Raw genomic sequence first — 26,762 nt, 5'->3', positions numbered from 1 at the left:
CGTGGGTTCGAGCCCCGCGTCGGGCTCTGCGCTGACTGCCAGCTCAGAGCCTGGAGCCTGTTTCAGTCTGTGACTCCCTCTCTCTCTGACCCTCCCCTGCTCACGCTGTCTCTCTCTCTCTCTCTCCTAGAAATAAATAAAAACCTTAAAAAAAAATAAAAAAAAATATGCAATGAATAAATTAGATATGGCACACTGCACTATAGTTACACCTGAATGAAAACTTGAGGACAAAGCAAATCAAATCTGTCCTTATGAGAAGTGAATTAAAAAATATTAGATATTTAATCAGCAAAACTTTGGCAAGAATTTTGTAGATATTAATCAAAAGTATCATATATCATAATTATATGGATCTAATTTAGTTTAATCATGCACATGCAGAACTTTTTCAGAAGACATTTAAATACTTAAGCAACAGATTCTAATTCAGCATACTGTACAAGTCACAAACGCACACATTGTACTTCTATTTATATTTATCAAATTCATTTTTTTAATATTTTATTTATTTTTGAGAGAGGAGAGACAGCGTGAGCAGGAAAGGGTCAGAGAGAGAGGGAGACACAGAATCTGAAGCAGGCTCCAGGCTCCGAGCTAGCTGTCAGCACAGAGCTCATCTCAGGGCTCGAACTCATGAACCATGAGATCATGACCTGAGCCTAAGTCGAACGCTTAACTGACTGGGCCACGCACGCGCCCCGTCATCAAATTCATTTTTATGCATGTAAGCTTTCAAACCTAAAGTTATGAAAAATATTCATTTACAGGTTGCTGGGTGGCTCATTCGGTTAAGCATCTGACTCTTGATTTAGGTTCAGGTTATGATCTCACCATTCACAGGTTCGAGCTCAGCGGTGGGCACTGAGTTGAGCACGAAATCTATTTAAGATTGGCTCTCTCCCTCTGTCTCTGCTCCTACCCTATATTTGTACTCTCCCTCTCTCTCCTCTCTCAAAAAAAAAAGAAAGAAACAGTTATAACATATTTATAAATCATATGTAATATACTATAATATGTATTACATTATATTATGTATATATAATACCATATCTCATGAAAAACTAATAGAGGCCATGATTCTTCATATTTTTGCCTTCCTAAAGGTCTGAATTGCTAGGTCTATTGATAATATTTTTGCATGTTGACAAAAAGAAAGAAAGAGAGCAAGTGAGATATTGGTTCAACATCATATATTATGGCAGCAGAGCTTTGGAATAGAGTGAAGATCATTGTTTTAAAATCTTTTTCATATTTTATACACACAAATGCACACATGAGCATGCACTGCTCAACTGTGTAACAGAATCACAGAATAATTAAATAGTATAAAAATGAACCTTGTAAATGAAATTGTATAATTTTCTTAGATGTGTTATATACAACAAATATGTATGTTGTATATAACAAGTATATATACTATATATAACATTATATAATGTTATTACCTCTGTAGGTATTACATACGGTCAAAATAAGGAATCATTTTAAAAGAATGAATTAACATCATTCAATGATACTAAAATGGTACTCTTAAAATAAGACAAAATAATTAAACATCTTTTTCCTTTTATACAAAGATGTGAAAGTGAGAACCATACGCTTGTCATGGAAATGGTCTTATATATGTTAAATACAACAGTGAAAGCAGAATCTAAAACTAAAGATGTGGGAAACACTTGCAAACAGAAATGCTTCATATATATTTTCTATATATTATTTTATATATATATATATGTATTTTTTTTTAACTACAAGGCTGAGTAAGTTGATAGTTTCCTGACACTAAAACATACGCATCTATTCTCAGTAAAATAAATGTCTTAAATTTACATTAGAAAGTAGTCAGACCCTCAGAGAGCTAAATACGGTTATGTCATAAATAACAAATGAATTTGTATACCACATTTTTAAGAAAATAAAAGTTATGATGTTATTTATTAGTATATCCAGTAGTCCAGTCTTAATAAAATAACATGAAAAGTTTTACTGGAAATTATATATTAAAGATGTCATAAAAAGAGAATAATGGCTGCTCTATGAAAATACAGAGTACTCTCCATGATAATGAAATTTATAGTATATTATCAAGAATGAAAATATTTCACAGAATGTTCTATATAATTTATTACATAAAATGATATTTTGTATTGTTCAAATTTAAAATGATGTTCACTTAAATTATTCATTTGTAACTTCTCTATGAGATGGGAATTAAAACAAATACTTCCCCGAATGATTTATCCCATAACCACTATGGTTTTATGGCTCTGTCTGGAAAGAACTGAAGCTAACATAACTAAGATCCATTTAAGATTTAACTAAAGTTTCTTTCATACTTTTTGCTCAAGCACGTCTAATTTGATACGGAAAGCACGATAATTTGTTTCTAAAGCCATTTCTTGGGAAAGTATAAGAAGAAAAAATGTTCTTCAAAGTGGTCCTGCAGATGTTAGTTAACTATATGCATTTTTTTCCCTGATATTTTTGAGTTAATAGCGTATACTGGTTCCACAAATTATCTTTCAAGTAGTTAGGTGAAATACATCCTTTTGATGAATAAAAGCAAACATTGGAAGCTTCAGCTTTTACGAAGAGGATAATAACCTGGATTCTGAATTGGAAACCTTAAATAAATGTTTACCTTGTAATGATTTGGTTGCAATTGCCTAGCAGTATAAGTATCATTTCAATGCATTCTAATTATCATATGATTAAATAGTTAACAGGTTTAGATTAAAATGATGAAAGTATTCATTTTAGTTGAGAAAAGAGATTAGGCCTTCATTTTAAAAAGAGTCATTGGCCTTATCTGTGCAAGTTTAACAACCTGGGAAATTAATTCCAAATTCAGTATTATCAAAAGCCAGAGTTTATTTTGCGTAAGATTTACATTTTTATAAGCTGTGCTTTATCAGGGAAAACGTACTGTCTTCCTGACCCTAGCAAAGAGAATTGGGAACACATGAAATCATGTTAGTAATCTTGTTTCTGTTCAGATATATGTCACATGTAATTAATATCCGACTCAGTGGCCAATGCAGTTTCATAACTTAACTGTAGTAATAATTCATAAATTGCTATGGTAAAGTTTCAACTATCAGAGTGGAATTACCGTACTGGAAATTTCCTGTAGAACTTTTGGGTTTTGCTTATGCAAACAGGACTGAATTCTCAACATTGGATAAATAAGGATGAACATGTGTGCTAACATTTGTGTTTACTTTCAATTTTGTAAGATTTGGAGACTTCCAGCCTTCTCTTATTTACATTTTTGTCTAAATTGTTAAAAGTTGTTACATAATAGTAAATGTCAATGCCAAAACAAGCACTTGAGACATATTTTCAAACATTTCTTTTCCATGGCTCTCTGCAGCAATTGGTGAACCTGAGAGTATAGATTGGTACAATCCTCAAGGAGAGAAGATAATTTCAACACAGAGGGTAGCAGTGCAAAAGGAAGGTGTTAGATCACGATTAACCATCTACAATGCAAATATAGAGGATGCAGGGATATATCGCTGTCAAGCAACAGACGCCAAAGGACAGACACAAGAAGCCACAGTTGTTTTGGAAATTTACCGTAAGTTATGCACTTATTAGTTGATTGAAATTGCGGTAGTATAAAAATTGAGCATAAATAATGTGCTTAATAAAAATTAACACTCATGAAGAGCTATGTGCTGGAAGATGTTCTAATACCATTACAAGTATCAGTTTATTTATATTTTGCTATGGTGCGTCGCTAACATGGAATAGATAATAGGAAATAGTTTATTATAAATATATAGATGGAGCCAATTCTGGAGTACAATAATAGAGGTGAAAATGTTTTCATGTTCTCCAGCCATTAAAAATTTGTTGGGTAAATAGAAAACAGTGATTATTTAGTTTTAAGGAATTTATCAGAAGTAGTTTTCACTCTAAAATAAAAGGTCAGGATTAGAATAAATGAAATTACATATATGATAGCAGCGACCAGTCTAGAATGAGAATTGAGGAAGGGTCGGTAAACAGAGGTAGACACAGAAAAAGCTGGAAATTCATTTAGTGGAGAATAATACCTAACTGGATTCTTTACCGACAAAATTTTCATTAACATGGTTTTCCATACTTACACTTGATTTTTGGAATTAAGATCGACATTTTTCTACATTCCTTCCTCCTTCTTACATTTAGGAATAGTTAACCTGTTTAAGAACACTATGAATGAAGCCTGTGGACTCCCTAGGTTTGAAACCAGGCAGTATCACTTAATTTTGTGGCCTTGAGCAATTGCCTAACTTCTCTGTCTTCAGTTTCATCATCTGTAAAATGGATATAATAGTAGTACTTACCTCTTACATAGAAATTTTTGAGCACTACATCAATTAATATTGTATAAAGCCCTTAGAATAATGCCTCACAATTCAAATGCAATAGTATTTCTACTACACATTAATGAAAAATATATGAAAATTTATAAAATGTTTGAAATAATAACTCATAAGATACCCTTTACCCACAGCTTTATTATTATTGTTGTTATTATTCTAGAAATAAGACATGAGAAAAAAGACAAAGCATTCCCAAGGCATGACTTCCTCTTTGATGCACAGGGCATTTTGTTGGGACAGTATTGTCCTCATTTTTCCTGATTTAGACTTTCCCCCAACTCCTTTTAGTTTCTAGGCTCCTTAAGAAAAGAGAGTATACTTGTTTATGTGATTCCTACTATACCTATTTGATAAATAGAAAAACTTAAATTGAAGTGAGCATTTCATGGACATAGTATTTGGAAAGATTTTTCATTCCTTTGAGTGATGCAAAAGAAGGTAGCTGGTGTTTTGTTTGTAAACTAAAGAAATGACTTTCCTCACCCCTGGCAAGAACAGTGAATCACTGTTGTGGAAATTTCTCATCAAGCATAAATATCTTTGTTCATTCATTCATTCAACACACTTACTGGGTGTCTGCTACATGATAGACAATATTCAAGGTCCTAGAAAGTAGCAACTAAAACAGAAAATGTCACTGGCTACTTGGTACTTCTGTTTTAGTGAGTGGAGAAAGACAAACAATGAATGAGCTTATAAACAATATATAGATGCTAAATAACCATGCTGTAGAATTCTCTAGTGAAGGTAATTAGGGGGTAAAGAGATAGAGGAGTTGAATTGGGAAGAGAGATGGTTATTTCACCTGTGAAGGTGCAGCAGAAATATGAAGGGATTCAAAGGAGCACAAATGCCCAAGCAGAGGAACAAACCTGGAGTGTTCGAGAAATTGCCAAGAATACAGTTTGTCTGGATCACAGGGACTCAGAAAAGAGAGTAGATATTGGGATCAGAGTTGTGGGGCTGACTCTAGTTTGCATAGGACCTAGTATGGCATTGTGAGGACTTTGAACGTTCTTCTCAGTGAGATGCGAAGTTACTGACTTGAGGAATCACATTATCTGGCTTGAGATCCAGAGTTAACTAATGATTTTATTATGGCATCAATCCACACAGATTTTGGAATACGTTATTTAGAAGTGAACAATAATACTTTTCCGGTTTGTTTTACTTTCTTGATACAGAAAAACTCACTTTCAGAGAAGTGGTATCTCCTCAAGAATTCAAACAAGGAGAGGATGCAGAAGTGGTTTGCCGAGTTAGCAGCTCACCTGCCCCCGCTGTCAGCTGGTTGTATCATAATGAGGAAGTCACCGCTATTTCCGACAGTTAGTATTTTGGTAACTCCCTAAATTATATGTTCTCATAATACTGCAATTTTTAAAAAGACTGAATCTACATGACTGAATATAGAAATTTCTTTTTTTTATATTTTGATCCCAAATATCAAACCACTGTTATGAGAACCTTCAAGCTCTAAAATAGGTGTTGGCAAACTATGGATCTTGGGCCAAAGTCAGCCCCTATGCTGTGTTTGTAACCTGACCATTATAGTTTGTATGGCTGCTTTGTGGAGAGGGTTGAATAGTTGTGACACAGATGGTGTGGCATTCAAAGTCTACAATATTCATCACTTGGAGATTTACAGAAAACGTTTGCTGACCCTTATCCTATTCAAGAATTCTTAGTACAAACAGCAGAAGGATAATACGTAAATGAAGGAATTAATCCTGATGCATTTAAATTTTATATATTACAATTTATACATGATCTGGTGGGCTTAAAATAATATCCATATGAATCCTGTTTATTATTCTGGCACTGTTCTTTCAAAGACACCTACATGTTCTAAATATTATGGTAAGATGCTTATGGATAATAGACAGAAAAGTGCATTCATTCAAATTGTCTTCATAATTTTGATTCAGACTGAGCTAAAATTCCAGAATAATATGACATCTGAAATTGAAAGCATAATTTGCTTACATTATGCTACTTTACCATTGTGCATTGGGAGCATTTTCAATTTAGAATATTTTTCAATGCACCTGCATTGCACAGAGATACGAAATAATTGAATCTTTTTAAATACTTTCCATCTTGGATGATTCTGTTATGTGTTTCTAAGAGATAAACTTTTATAGCATAAAGGAGAGAAAGCAGATAGTATCTATTTTTGAGTATGTACAGAGAATGTATCATAATCATGTTTAATAGTCTTTTTAAATTTTTAAGAAAAATTTTTTCTGGTCTTAGCATTTTCAGTGCTTGTCAGTTATTGACTAATTCTCTTTTTCTCTATTATAATAAGTAAGAAATAGTACTTTACTTCCTCTTATTTTATTTTAGGATAACTGCTTTATATTTTATTAACAGATCACATGAGTACATTGTACAATGTACTTTCAGCTATTTTACCCTCAATAATAAAGAAAAGGCAGTTCTTTTATAGCAGTTAAATGACAATGTCTAAACATTTTAAAATTGCCTCATCTTAGGCTTCAAGTGTGCATCTGGTTTATTGTAAGCCTTAATTACAAGAAGGTTTTGAAATGAATTATAGTTTTTAAAAGACACAAAGAACAAAAGCCTCAAAGCCAAGATTGATGGTCCAGTGTGATAGTGCTGGAGGGACACTGCTTTGAACCATAGCTCACACAGTTTTCTCCAGTATAGAAGTATTTGAAGGTGGAATTCCATTATGTCTCAACTCCTTGGCTCTGAAGCTTTGAATAACTTTTCTAACCATTCTGTATCTAATTCAGATTCTGTATCTGTAAAAGAGGGTTATTGTGTCCATTTTAAACAATGCTTTTGAGTTTCAAAGACTTTAAGCACATAATAAATATTTGTTAAATGAATGAATATATTTTTTTTGTGTGTATCTATCAGGTTCTCAGCAAAATGACATTGATCTTTCTCTTTTCTTCTCGTTGAGTTTTTAAATCTTGAGAATAAGTTTTACTAAAATTATAGACCCTCAGGCTTTATCTAGAATAAAAGAATCCCATGTAGGGGAAGGGACTACTCTAGAGTAAGCATGAAACCTAGTTCTGAGTTGCATGGCAAGCAAAGAAAATAAATGACGTTTTTTTTTTTTTCTTTTTAATTTTAGGATATAAAGGATTTAGATGAATTGTGAGGAAGGACAAGCTTTTCTAACCTTTTAATATCAGAGGAACCTGCCACATAGTTAATTGTTGGTCAACTTGTACATTCATAGTGACTTTACAAGAAATAATATTCTTCATCTGATAATACCTTGTATGATCCCTTTATTAAAGTTAATGTAAAAGATTAGGTTTATAACCATGAAAAAACTTATAAGGGGATTTAGAAGAATATGGTGTATCCTGTATCCAGGTAATTTTCTGAATCCTTAATGTGGTGAGTGAGTAAACTTTTCAGGCTCCGGATGAAATAATGAAGGCTGGGAAATGTTCAACTTATTAGCTATGCTTTTGGTAGCAGCTGTGTGGCAGGTATTCTTTATTAAAATTCCATTAGAATATTTTGAGTGGGGGTTTTTTGTGGTTCTTGTTGAAAATAATCCATCTGCTAAAAATTAAGTATTTAGGAAGTAAATGTGGCACTTTGCTACAAAAGTTTAAAATCCTGACTTTTAGTGCCCTCTCAATGGAGGGTTGTATTGCAGATGCCCATTTCTACCGCAGCCAGTTTTCAAGTTATCTCTAAAATGTTCTAAATGCTTTGATCATTGCCAAGTGAAATACCTTTTTGCATCAAAAACTGTGGATAAAATCATCTTGTTCAAGATTTTTTTTATGTAATCTTCTTCCAGTTAGAAATTCATTTACTTTTGAACTAGTTGTTGAAAATTCTATGTGACATCTAGCATGCTACATGGTGGTTATTCATAGTTAACTTGATAAACAAGTTCACTGCCTTCAAATGCTAATAATCTAGTAGAAAAGATTAATAGATAAATCAGTGAAAACAAAGTATGTTGAAATCTGTGAGAAGGAAAGTGCAATGATAGCAGATAAGAATACCTCAACTTGTTAGGGCAGAGGTGGGAGTTCAAGGTTCCTGTGGACGAGACAAGTAACCCTTAAGTCGGGGGACTTTTCAGGAGAGAGTACACCATCTGCAGTGGCCTGGAGGTGAAAAGCACCATGAATGGTGCTTCCTAGAAACTGGAATAAGTTCATTATAATGAAAATTTATGAATAAGTGCAACTGGAATACTTATACTAATAGATAAATATAAAGTAGAATTTGCATTAAGAACTAATAAGATAAGAAACTGAAAAGGATTCTTAAGCCAAGTCATCATGAATTTGACATTTTTGCTAAGAAATTTATCCAAAAGCAACATTACTAAAGCATTTTAATCAGGGCATTAACATAACCTGATATGAATTTGAGAATGATATTAGTGCTTCAGTGAGAAGAATGAGTTGAATGGTAGTCAGAGCAAAACTTCAGGCATTGATAATGGTTCAAATCCTAATGAAGTAATTGCTGAAGGAGAAGGAGATTTAGACTAAGTAATGATAACGTGGGAAGTGACACTACATGAGATTTAATTGGATATGTAGATGGAGGGAGATGGAGAAATCAAGGATGACCAGATTAAGAGATTAACAGCAATTACCAATAATAAAAAAGAACAATTACAACAATGTTTTGTATTTAAAGTTATGTGAGTATGGCTACTCTCTCTCAAAATAATTTATTGTATTGAACTCACCCTTTTTCCTTTGATGGTGTGAGATGATACAATGCCTACATGATGAGAGGCAGTGAGGTGAATGTTGTAGGCATTGTGATGTAGTCCTGATAAAATGTCATAAGGAGGATCATCTGTTTCTAGGCCACAATTGACTGCAGGTAAATGAAACTGCAGAAGGCAAAACCATAGATAGGGGGACTATTAATGTACTTCCTGAGCTGAAAATCATGTGTCACTTGCTCTACAATCAATACTTTCCATTTCTAGGAGCATCTGATTCTACCTATTTCCACTCTTTAGTAATTATTTCTTGCTTACCTTTATTAAACATAGTCCTCTCATATTCTGATCATTCCCCTATTTGTATTTGTAGTCCAAACTAGAATTGGTATGGCATTAAGAAATTTCATTAAGGCATCGCTATGGCAAATGAATCCCAAATCTGAACTGAATCCAAAACAACCTGGTATAGCAGTTTATGTCCAGTCAGCAGCCCCACCCATCCATTCAACGATCCAGGCTAAGGGAGGCTCTACCTTTTTCTCATGTGTCTTCCGTGTTTACCCTAACCTGTCTATCAAGCCAGCAGATAGGGGAAGAGCAGTAAACATTGAAATAGATCCAAAAAGTAACCTTTAATAATATAACAGTATATATCCCAGAGCGGAGCACCTTAAACTAATGCCATTTCTACTTTCCCAAAAGGTTCAAGGGCGTTGAGGATGTGTCTCTCTTATTTACCAAAGTATCTCAAATACTATACATACCAAAAAGATGATGTTCAATGATATGTTAATTGATGAAATTTAGGATATTGCATTTACAACATGTTTTAAAGTGGACTAGATGTGAGACTCTTACTCACTTGATAAGTAGAGAAAAGATCCTAACACTGCAACAAAATTGCCATGATTAAAAAAACCAGACCAGACATAATGGAAAACACCGTCAGGCTGGATGATGCCAAGACTAGCCAGATTACTTTAAGCAATCAACTAATGCATGCCCTGTAACAGCTTATATTTATGTATATTCATTTGCATACACTCACACATAAAATGGAATATTGAAATAAAGTTAATAAAGTAATCTATTCATAACTAAAGTGGATTATCTTGCATTTAGGAAAAAAATCAACTAAATTAAGATATGGCCATTTTATATGTCCTTTATATGACTTGAATATTATTGTATCACTTAGCTGCCTCTTCAGGGTATACAAAATTATTAGTTTAATTATTGGGAAAGCTATTCAATTTTCTAATCCTTTTCCATACCCGAGTTGCTACATATTTGCAGTCAAAATATCTTCATGTCTGCAATATCTAATCTCTCAGCATTGTTCTTTTGTGTATCATTTCTGCATTCAAAGTACCAAGGGGAAAATAATAGCCTAACCATTTTATGTGGAAATAAAGTCTTGAATGTATTTTAGAAAAAAAGGTGTAACAAGGCAGTGTGGTGGAAAAATTGAAGCCATGAAATTACATTTTACTTTCAAATTTGAATTTGTTTGTTGATGAAAAGTTTGATAGTATCAGACAAGTGCCATATTTTAACTCTTAGCAATTTAGAACATACTGGACTCTGCTTTCAATTACTGATATCATTTCCTCCCCTTTGCTTACTTTCTAGATCGCTTTGCTATGCTAGCCAACAATAATCTGCAGATTCTCAACATCAATAAGAGTGATGAAGGTATATACAGGTGTGAAGGAAGAGTGGAAGCTAGGGGAGAAATTGACTTCCGTGATATCATCGTTATTGTTAATGGTAAGCAGAGAATAATTTGTACATATTTTATCAGTGCATTTTAGCAATAAGTTTATTAAAAAGGCAACCATATAAATACAGCATTTTAATAACCTGTTTGATACCTGGAGGAAATCTCTCCATCTCTATGGTCACATCTGTGATGCTGTCTGTAGCCTCAACGGCAGGATCCGTGACTTCTTTAATGCTGTCATCTTTTTATACTCTTCTACTCTGTTAAGGGAGTGGTTGCCTTTTGCTGGCTGTGTAGTTGTTGAAAGAATGCCAAGTGAAACATAGTAAAGTATCATACTAGACTTTACTTTTAAATTGTGTGAATCACTGGTGGCTTAAACTGGTGGCTTAAACAGTTGTGTAGGTTTTCTCAAATTTAAATTTAATAATTGAATCCATAAGGAGATTAATAACTAAGTTTATGGCATCACGATGACATCTCTTCTTCCAAATTGGCTTCTCCTGCTGTATTTTCTGCCTGTGTTAACATGACATTCTATAATCCCAGAAGATACTTTAATGTTATCCTAGCTGTCTCCATTTTGGTACTCTAATCTATAATTGACATACGCAACACATTTTTTTAAACATCTCTCAAATACATTCTACCATGACGCCCTCGATAAGAGTGCTGCCCTTTCAAATTGTTTTTCTTCTTTTTCTTGAATTGCTACAAGCTGTTTCCTCTGCTCTCAGTCCCATAATTCAACTTCTCCATCCACCCTTTCATCACTTAAAATTGTCAGTGCTTCTCTTTAACTTTGAGACAAAATCAAAACCACTTTTCATGGTGTTGGATGACTTTTATGATCACCAGTCCCTCTTCTCTAACATTCACCCATGAGTAGCCCATGTTTCAGCCATATGGAAATATTAGCAATAACAGTGCACAAAATGCACTTTTGGTTTTTCTTCTGCTTTAAAATGACAAGTTAGTGGGAACCATAATCTCATAGGGTTCTATAAGCAGAATGTCATTTTTTCTTTATGCAAAAGACAAAATATAAATTTAAGAAGTTAGTCATATGTTTCCTATGAATTAGGGCTGGGACAGAGAGGAATAAACTTGTGTCTTCTTCTGTATCTTGTCCCTATCCTGCCATGAACTAGCTCTGCAGTTCTTTAAGACTGGAGAACACTAGGAATCTCATATGCATCTAAAAGAGTTGACTGGTCTTTCCCTTTCTACAGTAAAGGCAGCTTAACCACAAAGTTTATGCTGAAAGAGAAAGAGAATATTAAAACACTGCTCTCTTTTTCTCTCCTTCTCCAAGTCTATAATTAATTGGGATTTGTGGATAATATAATGGAATAGAGTAGATATTAATGACTGGGAAACTAGACAGGCTTGTAGAAATTGCTTATGCCCATGGAGGAGGCTGAAGTGCCAGGCATTCAGAGGAGAAGCTTTTCTCTTTTAGAGTTTCTGAGTCTGGTATTTATTAAGAGTGCCATAGTCTGCAGGTTTTGACCTTCCACACAGGTGGAGGATTTCAGTGCTTGAAGAATAGTTTTAAAATGGGGGTATGTGTCTACATATTCATACATTTCTATTATCTATAAGTATCTCTAAACTATTTTGTCTTTATTGTATACAGTAAAGATAACTTACATTATTTAGTTTAATTATTGACTTCACTCTCCAATGTGCTTTATTTCCAAAATAATTTTTGTTGCCATATATAAATGTATTTTGTCATAAGCAAATCCTGCATTTGGTATTTTTTTTTATTAAAATGGGGATTACATGGGGCGCCTGGGTGGCTCTGTCAATTAAGCATCCGACTTCAGCTCAGGTCATGATCTCACGGTTCGTGGATTCAAGCCCTGTGTCTGGCTCTGTGCTGACAGCTAGCTAGAGCCTAGACCCTGTTTCCGATTCTGTGTCTCCCTCTCTCTCTCTGACCCTTCCCTGCTCATGCTGTCTCTCTCTCTGAAATAAATTAAAAAAATAAAAATATAATAATAAAAAGGGAATTACAATATTAATTATTATTTGTAAAGTTTTGGAAGCAGTATGTAATGTTTACTATTAGATGTTATATATGTATGTATATATGTTTGTCAAATCATGCACATATTTTTACCAGTAACTCAACTCTAATATAGAAAGAAATGAGGGGCACCTGGGGACTCTGTTGGTTAGGCATCCAACTCTTGGTTTCTGCTCAGGTCATGATCTCAGGGTTCGTGGGATCTAACCCCATGTCGGGCTCTTGGTTGACAGTGTGGATCCTGCTTGGAATTCTCCCTCCTGTCTATCTGCCCCTCTCTTCTTTCTCTCTCTTTCAAAATGCATAACTATTAATGTTTTTAATTTAAAAAAATGATATCTGGAGACATAGCATATTCACCTTTTATTAGCTATTTTGCTATTGTATTTTTAATACCTTTAATATTATTAAATGAATGCTTTAAATACTTTAACATATTTATAAATATCCTAATCTGTTTCCATAGTAGTTGACCAGTGAATGTTCATATATGATTACATTTATTTTGAAGGAAGCAAACTGTTTGCAGTTAACAAAGTTTGAATCTTCTAATCCATCATGGTAAACACTCAAATGAGAATATTTAGTTGTTCTGTATGTCTGTTCCTATTATGTCACAGTTCACAAGTGGATAAACACTGGATTCTGTTCTTTTGTGCCACTCACATGAGTCCTATAGGTAGTTTTCTGTTCTGTCTGCATCACACTGATCCTCCCAAAGGGCAATCATTCTCCTTTAACATCCCCAATTTCCTCTCACAGAATCAACTACAGATCCTAATCTGACCTTTGCTCAAACACTGCTTTATCTCCACTCATTCTAATTAGTCACATTTTCCCTTTATGGTCAAAAACTCTCATACCTTAGAATTCCTGGCATCACTTTTCTTCAAAATAACAGTGTTCACGAAAATCAACCATCAATTTATTCCCCTTCTGGATGATACATTTGGACCCTGTCAAGGGAGTGCATTCACTAATGTCACCAGTTCATCTGTGCTTTGCTCTCACATTTTGCCTTTATTTCAGCCAGAAAAGTCATTCTGATCCAGTCGTATTGACTCTTCTCCTGCTTTTCAATTTTGAGCTTACCTTAAAAATATCTTCTTAATATCTCTCTCTTATTAAACCTCTTGAAGGTATTTCAGTGAAAAGTTCGAGGCCGCAAAAAAATAATGGTAAAATAAAAGCAATAGCTTTATCCACATTATCTTATCTTTCTTCAACTACAAATTAGACCTGTTCTATGACCTTTTCCTCAGCCTATGTTGTGAGCCCTCTCTCTTAATTGCTACCTATTCTTATCATGATTTGGATTTTATCCTGGACCTCCTTTGTTTCTCTCCTTCCCCTTCAAGTGTCCAGGAGTCCTGACCAAAGGCTCCAGGCAACTATTTATGTATATTGGCTGCTTCCTTGTGAGATCTTGGCTCTGGATACAGCTCTGTTCTTTCTCCTATTTTTTGCTCTTTGAAAACTTTTCCATCATATTTCTTTTCTTGAAAACTTTTCCATCATATTTCTTTTCTTACAATACATACTCTTTTGTTTCAATAATTAAGTGAAAGATATTTTTGCTAGGTTCCTCTGTGGTACCAGCTATACTAAGTGTTAGGAGTATCTTTTTTCTTAACTCCTTCTATGACTTTCTTATCATATTTCTTAATGCCTATGTGTAGTTTGCTTTAGAGATACTTCTCTTTCTTCCCTTGAAGAGGTTATGTATTGCTGCTCATTGAAATGTTGATTGTGGTGCTTCCAGTGGGAGAGTGTGCACCCCCACCCAGTTGATGAAGTGACTTGTTCTGGCCAATGGCACATAGCCGAACGATGTACATGGTGACTGAAATCAATCAGGCTGCAAGAAGAATCACATATTTTTGTTTGTGTTTTCATCACATTCTTTCCTTCTGACATGAAACTAGCATGACCCAAAGAGAGACTTCTCCTTCACCTTGGGTACCATGATGAAGTCATGTGGAGCAGAGTCATAGCTCATCTGCAGGTGCAGACAAATAACATAAATAAGAAGTAAAGCACGTTTATAAGCCCTGAATTTTAGAATCATTTTTTTATCGCAGAAAAGCAGACAAATTAAATGCCAGTGGCTTTTTCCTCCTTAAATAAGCAAATTAAATACTATCTGACATAGGGATACTTCTGAATTTACTTCCCTGAGTGTGCCGCAGATGTCTTAAAATCCCACTTTTTCCTGATGGTGATCATTTTGTATAATTTTCTTATCACTTTATCAGACAATTGGAAATCCAACTGAAGATTTTTTACTGCAGTTTCAGCATTAATTTATATTGCACTTGTATATTAATTCAACAGGTACATATGAAGTGCTTGCTATGTGTTTCACTCTATGTTATGCTCAGAATACTATCAGGCTTAATGTATCATCATTTCCCTCAAGGCACTTTGAGTTTTATCTTAATAACTTAAAATAGTCAACTTTAGGGGTGCCTGGGTGGCTCAGTCGGTTAAGCATCCGACTTCAGCTCAGGTCATGATCTCATGGTTCATGGGTACCAGCCTCATCTCGGGCTCTGTGCTGACAGCCAGCCCAGAGCCCAGAGCCTGTTTCAGTCTGTGACTCCCTCTCTCTCTGACCCTCCCCTGCTCACATTGTCTCTCTCTCTCTCAGAAATAAATAATACATTAAAATTTAAAAAAAATAATCAACTTTACTAGAGTCCCTTATTGCTTGTAGGGCAGCTGGATACAAAAGCATATACTAAAGGCAATTTTATAGATATTCAGAGACTACTTTATAATAAGAAGGAGGACCTAATGTAGCTTAAGGAGAGACTTCCTTGGTATTTGAGATAAGTCTATTGATGAAAACATTACCTTGTAGAATAGAGAGAAAGAGAGACAGAGGGACAAATAGAACAGGTTGTGCAAAAGCAAAAAGAGATAGGATGTGAAAAAAGATCCAATAATTTAACTGTGACTGGAATGTGATATTTTGGGGAGTGATGGTAGGATTTGGTGAGATAGAGCTGGGGAGCCGGAGAGCCAGATCGTGGACGACTATGGACTCTCTTCTATGAGGCATCTAAACTAGAGAGCAAAGAAAGTGGCAGAAGGATGGAGGCAGGGAGAGGAAGGGAGCTCAAGGGAGAGATAATTGAGGCCTATGCTAACAGACAAAGAAATGAAGGGTAAGGTGTATCATCAGGTATTATTTGAAGAAAAGCCTTCGTGTTAGACATATGCTACAGAAACTATAGCACTCAAGGGTAATTTGAAGACTTTTAGTGTGGGTTTTAGGATTCCAGAATGCCAAATGCAAGCAAAAGTGACCCACATAGTGAGACCTGAAATATCGTTGCTGAATTTGACCATTACGAGATTATGAGAGACATTAGGGTCAATGAAATCATCTGAATAGCCTGGACAAAATTCATACTGCAGTGACTTGAAGGATAAATGTACTTTTGTATTCACTGAAGAATGAAGGTAGGAAATGCACAGGAATTGTTACTTCAGCTTATTGTGATCATCTGTTAAATGGGATATATCACAGTGTTGAAGTAAAGAATAGAGGAAGTGGTTGGCGTTTTAAGACATTTATAAGGAAGATATACCTTGCACATAAAAAGGATATATATTTATGCTGAGCCTGGAGTAAATGAGTCCAAAATGAGTTAGGATATGGATAAATTCATGCAAAGATATGTCTGGTTGATAATTTGAGCTTGACACATGACTTCAATATTCTATTTCTAATCACCTGGCTCCCATTCTCTAGCAAACATGGTTGAACTCTGGACATTTCTCAAATATTTCTCCACAGTTTTATGTGTTTACATCTGCTCTTTATTGGATTTTCAAGTAAGCACTCTAACATGTCTAAAAAGTTTTTACAAGTCTTCCATCAAGCTGCCTTCCTTCTATTATTATTGCTTATTATATTATTACATATTTGATGAATTGGCTGCCCATCTTTTCTATAAATTCCTGGACTCTTTTTACTACATAATCACATTATATAGCCCTCCACATACACACTACTGCAAAAATCTCAAATACACTTCTTTAAAGAGGATCAAAATCATTTCTCTCTTTTTAACACATGCTCAATTCTCCTACATTAGGTTCCTAGCCAGTTAAGTAGAATGTTCTCTAAAACTACTCAGAAAATGTTCATATAAATGACAGACCTCGAAATAACTTTTAAATTTAAAATATGGTCAATAGAGAGTTATTTTTATAAAATGCTCTTTTAAAGTATAATGATTCACTATTTTCCAAATCTTTTGTAAATTTGTGAAGACTGATCCACTAATTGCCGATTCAAACCTGGGATAATGGAGGCAGGAACAATTTAGAGTGAATGAAAAATACCTAGTAGTATAATTTTAAAGCAATTGTGTCTTTAGTCTTCCTTTGAACATTAAGTCAACAGTAAGTGACAATGGCAGAAGATATTTGTGCAAGTACTTGTCAGAATGGATAGTGAGTGTACTTTGTTAATGCAGTGGCCCTCAGGCATCGATTTTGTATTCCTATCCACTTCTAGTCATTTCTTAAAATTAAGAAAATTGGGAAAAGGACTTTCTTTTTATAAAAAATGTCAAAAGTTTTGTCTTTAAATTTTATGCAATGTTATATAACATAAAGGAAATATAGAAACATAAAAGACAGTGAAATAGCCTCTTGTATATCATTAATACAGTTGCATCAATCGTTCAAAGCAGTTAATTATTGCAACTTATGAATGAATTTCTAATTTTAGCAATAATGTGTAATAAATAATTCAAAGAATCAATAAATAATCATTTGTCAACATCAGAATATGTAATTAAATATTTTTATCCCTAGTAATCCCATTAAGTTTAAAAGATTAGAAGTCTGGGGGGTACCTGGGTGGTTCAGTCAGTTAAGCCTCTGACTTCGGCTCAGGTCATGATCTTGAGTTTTGTGGGTTCAAGCCCCATAGCACGCTCTGTGCTGACAGCTCCAATCCTGGAGCCTGCTTCGGGTTCTGTGTCTCCCTCTCTTTCTGCCCCTCACCATTTCTACTCTGTCCCTGTCTCTCAAAAATAAACATTACTATATAGTATATATATATATATAAAATAATAAAAGATTAGAAATTAGAAGTCTGGGAATATAAGGAAGATTTTTTTTCTTTTTACTCCTATCCAACATTTAGAAATTTCCATAATATAGAAAATGTGATACATGTGTTAGTGGTGAGTCCTGTTCCCCAGCCTTGGCTCTTGAGTTTGGCCAAGAATTCAGAGCCAAACTCTTAAGCAAGCAAGCAAGTGTTTAACAGTGGGCAATGTGAAAGTACATTCTCAAGATCAGACACCTGGCAGGCCAAAAGGTGGCAACTGCAACCGGGGTCAAGGTTGTCTTTTCTTGTTATGTTTGCATAGGTTATGAGTCATAGTTAGGGCAGTCTCTGACTGGGTTTGCTTTCAGTCATCTAAGGGTCTCCTACCTGTTCAGAGGGAAGTTTGTCAGAACTGTCTTGGCAGCCTTCCCCAGCTGGGAGGTGGTTAAAACCCTCAATGTAAATGTATCATAAATATCATAAATAGGTTGCTATAGGACCTTGGTTATAGGGAGAGTGCATGTGGGTCCACCGGGGACTTCCCCAGCTGTTTGGAATTTTTTTCCTGCCTTTTGCCTTTTTTTATCAGTCAGAAAGCACCTGTTCCCTGTTCATTTCTACCTATAGAAATACAGAGAGATAGATGATAGACAAGAGAAGATCAATCACCTATGAATATCTAGGGACATTTTTCTTTGCTTGTCTTTTCAATATAAATAATAGGAGTGAAAAGTTAATATAGTTTCTTACCTTTTCTTCAATCTGTATTTCTCTTTTGCCCAGAATTGAAAGGCTGTAGAAAAATATATACAACCTATTTTCAATCTCTGATTATAAGAGAAGGCAAAATAATCTCTTGTCTTGAATCAGATCCTGGTTCTGAACTTAACCTATCCCCTGGATGGCAGTGTTCTGCTGGTCATGTAGAGATGTTTCTCTAACATTTGGTTAATAAACCATTTGTAAAAACAACAAGGAAAATTTCAAGAAATTTTTAGTGGCCATAAGATACTGTAAGAATGAAAATATTTTACATTTCATGGAACCAGTAAAGTAAAATACACCTTCTAGATATTATCTGACATTGTGCAGATGAGTGACATTGAGGACAATTAGTGTCTAAATTACATTCATGATATTCATGATTCTCTTCTTCAGAATGTGCTGCGCTAAAGAATAACTTAAGAGGCAATGCCACTATTTTCTTCATACTGCTGATTACTTATGATCAGTATCTCTTGCTTTTATTTATTTATTTATTTTTTTTTGCGTCATATCCTATGGCTTTCAGTGAAAGCCATAGGTATCCAGAGCATGTATGTTTTTAACAGTAAACATAGTTAAGAAACAGAAAGAATTCTATTTAAGTTAGATACAAATTAAATAAACACCCAGTTGTAAGTAATATCAATTCTCTCGTATTTTTAAGTAAAATATGGTTTGCCCCTTTATGAAGATACACTTACTTTTACTAGGATTCATGTGTGTGCAATCTCTATGTAAAATGAGGGTTCTATCTCTTACACACACACGTAGACATACACACACATAGACATGTACACACACCCCAGCCTGATTTCTATTTTCCCCATAAGATTTAGTTCAAGTATCATCTAGCAAGCTTTTCTTAAGTTTATCTGCCCTATTATGTGACTTCCTTCCCTTGAGACCTCCTAGCACTAGGTTCATCTCTATAAAATTGGTCCAAGTTCAGATACTTGAAAGGACTCACCAGATTCCGCAGGATATGCTTATATAAAAGTCTTATTTTAAAGCAAAGAATATGGTGCTGCAAGAGAAAATGGATGCAGATTAACTTCAGGCAGGGCTCCAGGGGACCTTTCCCTGTATGATATCCTCAAGGATCTTGCACACAAAGATGGTTTTTATCTTGAACCACCAAGATCTGACTGAGGAATCTCAAAGAAGCTCTCACGGGGGGTTCTTAAGTAATTAAACCAAGTTTTACAAATTGTGTAGTCCAGGTACAAACTATTAGTACAGGAAATGTTTGGGGGATTGCTAAGCGGGGGTTTCTGGTTCATCACAAATTCCAAAGCCTTTATCTTTGTCAAAAGTCGAATAATAGACATCCAAGTACCCCCCAAGATATTTTAGAACTATTCTGGCTGAGCTGTTAATCAACTCCATCTCTACAATCTCTCTATCAATATACATTTCACACTGATTTAAAATTATCCATTTTTATGTATGAAATTATTGGAGACTAGACCATTAATGTTTTAAGAACAAGGGTAATATTTTATAGCATCAAGAAATACCACAGCATTTTGGATATAGAAAGCAGTCAACAACTTTTGGAATAGTTTCTTCAGTTTTAATTATTTTATACAAAAGTATCATTATCCCAATCACAGAAGGCATTTTGTTTGATAATTACCACTGCTTACCTTTTATTTTCTTTAGGTTTAATAATCCAAATATTTTTACTATTACCTTGAAGACATTTCTCACTATACTACTAGTCTTCAAATACAATTTCAGTTATCTTGCATGTATTTTAACAGATTTATTGAGTTATATATATAATATACTGTATATTTAAAATGGTGTATATATATATATATATATATATATATATATGAATGTCATATATATGATATGAACCAATCACCACAATCAAGATAGTGAATATAAGTGAATATACTCATTACCCACAAATGTTCTCAGAATTTGTATAAAAGTAATCCTGCAGTATATACTCTTGTAAGTGACTTCTTTCACTCAGCAAAATTATTTGGAGATTCATCCATGCTGTTCCGTGCAATAACATTTCATTTCTTTTTATTGGTAAGTAATATTCAATTTTAGGAATATTTCACAGTTTGCTTTTCTGTTTACCCAAATGACTACTTGGGATGTTTTAAGTTTTTGTCTTACAAATAAAGCTGCTATAAACATTTGTATATAGTCTGCATGGATATGTGCTTTTCTTTCTCTGTGGTTAATACCTGTGAGAAGTATGGCTGGATCATATGATATGTATGTTTTTATCTTTCCTTTTATAAAATCCACCAAATTGCTTTCCAAAATGGCTGTAGTATTTTATATTGCCAGAAGCAGGGTATTGGCCTTTCAGTTGCTCCACATTCTCCGTGAAACTTCCCAAGATCAGACCTTTTATGATTAGACAAGGGTTTGTAGTGTGGATGTTGAGCATCTTCTCTCATGCTTGTTTGCCATGTCTCACTTTCCTTTTGAAATCTTTAATCCACTTTTTGTTTTTACTGGATTATTTTCTTATTATTGAGATTTCAATTGCACTGACCCTAATCTTTCAGGGGAAATATTCACTTTTTTCAATATTAAGTGTATGGTTAGCTGTAGGTTTTTCAGAGATGCTCCTTATCAGGTTGAAAAGTGACCTTTTCCTAGATTGGGGGGACATTCCATCAAAATTTAATTCCAGATTTTTCCAAATACTTCTTTTCTGAATCTAATAATGAGTTAGTAACATAATTTGTATCTTTTATTCTATTAAGTTGGTGAAATAGATTGCTCAATTTTAGAATGTTAACTAATCTTGTGTTTCCACATGGCCATGATGTGTTATTCTTTTATATAACATTGGATTTAATTTCTTAAAATTTTGTTAAGAATTTTTGCATCTGTCTTCTTAGAAGGTATTGTTATGTTGTTTTATTCTCTTGTTATGCCTTTGTCTGATATTGATACCAAAGTATTAGTGGCCTCATTGAATGAATTGGAAAGAACTTTCTTTATATTGGGAAACTTTGTGCTTGGTTTAATTTTTTTTTCATTAAATATTTAGTAAAACTCATCGTTAAAGCCATATGGATCTAGAGTTTACATTGTAAGAAGATTTTAAACTGCTATTTCAGTGTTTTAATAGATAAATGCTATTCATTTCAAGTTATCTATTTTTTCTTAAGTGAAATTTGGTGGTTTATACCTTTTAAGGAATTTGTCCATTTCATCTAAGTTGCTTGGCATAAAATTATTCACAATATCCCTCTATTATCCTGCTAATATCTTTAGAGTCTATACTAATCTTGGCTTTTCAGTTCCAGTATTGCCACCTTGTAACCTCTCTCAATCTCTCTCTCTCTCTCAACCCCTCTTTCTCTGTCTCTCTGTCTCTTGTTCTCTCACTTTGTCTCTCTCACTCACTCTTCTTTTCTGATAAGTGTGGCTGAAATTTTACTAGTTATATTGGTCTCTTAAAGAAACTTATTTGATTTGGTGTTCTATTAGTGGTTCCACCTTTTTAAAAATTTTATCAATTGCTAATCTGGTCTTTATTATTACATTTTTATTACTTATTTAGGGTTTAATTTCATCATCTCTTCCATGTTCTTAAAATTAAACCTGAATACACTGAATTGAAAACTCTTTTCTAAGGTATATATTTAATGCTTGAGAATTCCCAATTTGTAGTATTTTAACTTCATTCCACAACTATTAAGATGTTGTGTATACCTTGCCATTCAGTTCAAATGCTTTGCAATGTCCCTTCTGATTTTTTATTTGTCCTATGGGTTATTTAGAATTGTGTTATTTAGTTTTCAAGTATATGACGGTTTTCCAATATTGTTCTGTCATAGTTTCTAATTTAGTTCTAATATGGTTGAAGAACCCACTTTCTTTGATTTAGATCTTTCCGAATGTATTCCCCATGCAGTAGAAAAAATATGTGATTTGCTGATTTAGTTAGAATTTTAATAATAATCAGTTACCTTAGGGTCTATTGATAATGTTGATCAATTCTTCTTTATCTTTTTTAACTTCTTGTCTACTTGCTCTATTAATTATTGAGAGAGGGCTGTTTAATCTCTAATAAAATTATAGATTTGTCTATTTCTCCTTGCAGTTCTGTTAGCTTCTTTCTCATGAGTTTTGAAGCTCTGTTGTTATATGCATAAGGGTTTAGAATTAAGTCTTTCTGATGAATTTACCATTTAATCATTGGGAGATTAGGCAGTGTATAGTCAGTTTGGCGTTGTTTTTTCTCGTTTGTTTTTTTCATGGTCAATTAGGATAGTCCTTCACTTTGTATTGGAGTATTTACACAGTTAATATTAAATATCTTATTGATTTACTTGGGTTTAAATCTTGCTATTTGTTTTCTATATACCTTAACTCTTCTTTGTTCCCTTCTTCTATTTATGACTCCTTTATGTTTTTGGAGTATTTTGTATCAATCAATTAATTTTCTGTCTTGGATCATTAACTATGAATCATTGCCATGTTATTTTAGTAACTGGTTTTCACAGTCACCCTTCCAGTGATGTTATGCTATTCACACATTGAATAACAGTACTCATTTCCAGCTTTTGTCCAATTATCATCATATGTTTTACATCTATATAAACTGTAAACCCTGTATTGGTTTCCCATCTGTGGTAACAATTGACCACAAATTCGGTGGTTTGAAACAACACAGATTTATTAGTTCATAGCTTCTACAGATCAAAAATCCCAGGAAGCTCAGCTTGGGTACACTCAAGCTATTTATTATAGGTCCACAGTCAAAGTATCACCAGGACTGTGCTCCTTGCTATAGACTCTGAAGAAGAATCTCTTCTAATATTCAGGCTGTTGATAGAATTTGTCCTATTTTTGTTGTAGGACTGAAGTTCTAATTCCTTGCTAGATTTCACCCAGAAAAAAGTTGTCCTGAGCTTTGGGGGGCATCTCTGGTCCTTACATGCAAGCTTCTTCCTCCAGTGCCAACAATGGTACAGTAAAACCTTCTCAAACTTAGAATATTTCTGACTTTCCCTTCTGCTGCACCTCCTTCTGTTTTGTTTTCCAGCTGGAGAGAGTTCTGTTATTAAGGGATCCTGCAATTGGCCTCACCTGGATTATCTAGGATACTTTTCCTATTTAAATGTCTATAATCTTTTGTGATTTATTTATTTATTTATTTATTTGGGGGGGGCACAAGTGAGTGAAGGGCAGAGAGAGAGAGGGAGAAAAAGAGAGACAGAAGTGGAGCTCACCCTGAAGCGGGGCTTGCGTTTACTAGAAGCAGGGCTCATCTTTACCTGAAGCAGGGCCTGTAATACTCAGCCAAAGTGGGGCACTAGCTCACCTTAAACGGGGCTCAGGTTCACCAGATGCGGGACTCAAAGTTACGAACCACGAGATCATGACCTGAGCCAAAGTCAGATGCTTGCTTAACCTACTGAGTCCCAAATATCTATAGTATTAATTATTAACTGCAGATTCCTTTTGCCATTTAAGTTGGCATATTTATAAATGGCTAGGTTTACGGCATTGATGGCATTGATCAATGACCTTTTGATGGCAAAGATCATTGACCTCTACAGAGGAGAATAATAGTAGAGAATAATACTACTTTTCCCTCTTATATATGCAGTTGTTTAAACGGCCAATGAGCTGTTATGGTGACTTTCATAAAGAAAGAAAAACTTCTGTATGTATTGATATTGTACCATTTCTAGAGTTCGCCATTGTTTTGCGTATATCCAGATTTTCATCAGGTATCTGTTCTCAAATGCCCGAATGACTTCCTTTAACATTTCATACAGTGCAGGTCTGCTAGTGATGATTTACTTAAGCAACTGTATATCTGAGTAAATCTTTATTTTGCTTTCATATTTGAAATAAAATTTTGCTGAGTATGGAATTCTAAATTGAAAATTGTTTTTGTTTTTGTTTATTTTTTCCTGTCAGTAACTTAAAAATCCTGAGTCTTTAATACCATCTTTGGTCAGAGTTATTTCAGATGAAAAGTTCATCCCAATCCTTATTTATTGCTTCTGTTCCTAAAGTGCTCCATCCATCTAGTTCTCCTAGATTCTTGAAGATTTTTCTCTTTATCACTTGCTTTAAGCACTTTGGATATGATATACTTTGGTGTCATTTTCTTCATTATTCTTGAATTTGGGTTTTGTTGATAAACTTGAATTAGGTCTTTACATGTTATTTTCTGTCCTACACTCCTTTAGAACTCCAATTTCACATAGGCTAGGCCATTTGAACATCCCCACATCTCTCAGAAGTTCTATTCATTTACTTTTCTTGCTCTGTTACTTTTTAGATAGTTTCTGTTGCTTTTCTCAAGTTCTCTTTTCTTCTGCAGTTTTTAATCCACTATTAATCCTGTATTGTGCATTTTGCTCTCAGATGTGGTAGTTTTAACATGTATAAATTCGATTTTTAAAGCATCTTTAAGTCTGTAAGATGATCAGCCTTTCCTCTAGAGTCTTGAACATACGGAATGCAGTTTTAGTAACTGCCTTAATGTTGTTGTCTGCTAATTCTATCAACTGTGCCATTTCTGGGTCACTTTTGGTTGATTGTATTTTTTTCTCCTCATCATGTCTCATATTTCCTGCTTCTATTCATGGTGAGCAATTTTAACTTGGATGCCAGAATTTGTGGATTTTTTACTCCTTTAATGTGCTCAGTGTTTTTGTATTTCCTTAAATATTTTAGATCTTTTTCAGGAATGCAGATGAATTACTTGGAAACATTAATCCTTTCAGTTCATGCTTTTAAGTTTTGTTAGGTGGGATCGAAATAGTCCAGAGCTAATTTTGTCCCACTGGTGAGGTTAAAATCTTTCTAAATTCCTTATTCGACATATTTTAGAGGTGATTTTTTAAAAATCATTTTTAAGGCAAAATTCTAGCTCATGGTAATAAAAACTATTCTTTTTTCTGTTTGAGTTTGGAAGTTGTTTCTCCTGAATCTTCTGGGAAATTCTTTCCCCGGCTTCAGGAGTTTCTTCTCATGGATGTACTCAGCAGTGCTCATCCTGAAGACCACAAGGAAACTCACTGCAGAACTCAGGAAGCTCTCACTGCTGGCTTTCTGCCCTGTGAACTGTAGCCACCCTAACCTCCCCCTTCCCCCCCTTCCCCCCCCCCCCCCCCCCCCCCCCCCCCCCCCCCCGCCAGCCCCAGCCTTCCCTGCCTTGGTTCAGGAAGACTGCCAGCCTGCAGCTGGGCTCTTCCTGCCTGCAATGCAGCTTAGGAACTCTCTAGACAATGAGCTGGCACAGTAATAGGACTCACTCATTTCTTCCTGTATTTCAGAAATCACTGTTGACTGCTTTGTTGACTGATTCATGTCTTGAAAACTGTTGCTGTGTACAGTAAATCTGATTTCTTACTTCATTTAGTTAGTAGGATAAATTGAGTACCCTTTTCTACATCTTGGCTGGAAGCTGACATTTTTGCATCAGACATTTTGTATTTTGAAATACATATATATTTCAGTGTAGCAAACACAATTCTACAGAGAATGATAATGATTTGAATAATGTTAGCAGTGTGTTTTGTTTCATTTGATGTTGCTTACTTATATCGAAATCCTGACCTCAAAATATTGCAATCTCTGTTCTGTACTGAATTCAGAATCATTTTGTATCTGCAGATCTATGTCTAAACTTTTTTGCCCACGCATTTTGTTTTGAAATTAAATTAATGAATTTAATTATATTCCAGTTTTGACAGTGGACTATTGATAGCAGGGTCTCACAAAGCTGTTCTGAAAGAGCCAGAGCTGTGAACTGAAATGTGGCTAACATTCTAGGTGTCTTGTGAAACAGAGAGACTGTAGAAGCTGTGGAATCTGCAGTGCGTGACAGATTATAAAAACAAGCAGGCAGAACGAAAGGGATTTTCAGAACACATTTGGCAGATCAGAGTAATGAGTTAAAGAAAGGGGAGGAGTTTGATAAAGTAGAAACAAGCACACATTGAACGTGAGTCAAGACTCCCTCAGACTGGGAAATTTTTGAGATTTTTTTTTTCTGCTTCTGAAAGATGAGGAACTTAGGTCTCCAGGAGTTGTGGACTGTTTTTGAATGTCACTTTATTAAATCTGGAGAATAATTGTTA

At 34.4% G+C, this 26,762-nt stretch overlaps 1 protein-coding gene across 3 annotated transcripts in view; it reads left to right on the top strand.

Moving 5' to 3' along the window:
• The window catches only part of NCAM2 (neural cell adhesion molecule 2), a 505,403-nt gene that overhangs the window by 289,018 nt on the left and 189,623 nt on the right, over positions 1-26,762 (top strand). For 2 of the 3 annotated variants that reach the window (XM_039248946.1, XM_039248947.1), the window contains exons 3-5: positions 3,377-3,583; positions 5,561-5,704; positions 10,708-10,845. In XM_039248946.1, the coding sequence (XP_039104877.1) occupies positions 3,377-3,583; positions 5,561-5,704; positions 10,708-10,845 (489 nt within the window). Of the gene's footprint in view, positions 1-3,376; positions 3,584-5,560; positions 5,717-10,707; positions 10,846-26,762 lie in introns of those variants that run through there. The other variant, XM_039248948.1, reaches the window with a different exon arrangement.

The sequence above is a fragment of the Hyaena hyaena genome, unplaced genomic scaffold (assembly GCF_003009895.1).
Source record: "Hyaena hyaena isolate Hyena2069 unplaced genomic scaffold, ASM300989v1 scaffold_323, whole genome shotgun sequence".
In the NCBI taxonomy this organism is placed as follows: Eukaryota; Metazoa; Chordata; class Mammalia; order Carnivora; family Hyaenidae; genus Hyaena; species Hyaena hyaena.
The sequence above is the reverse complement of the archived record's forward strand: the minus strand, read 5'-3'. Positions and strand labels throughout refer to the sequence as shown.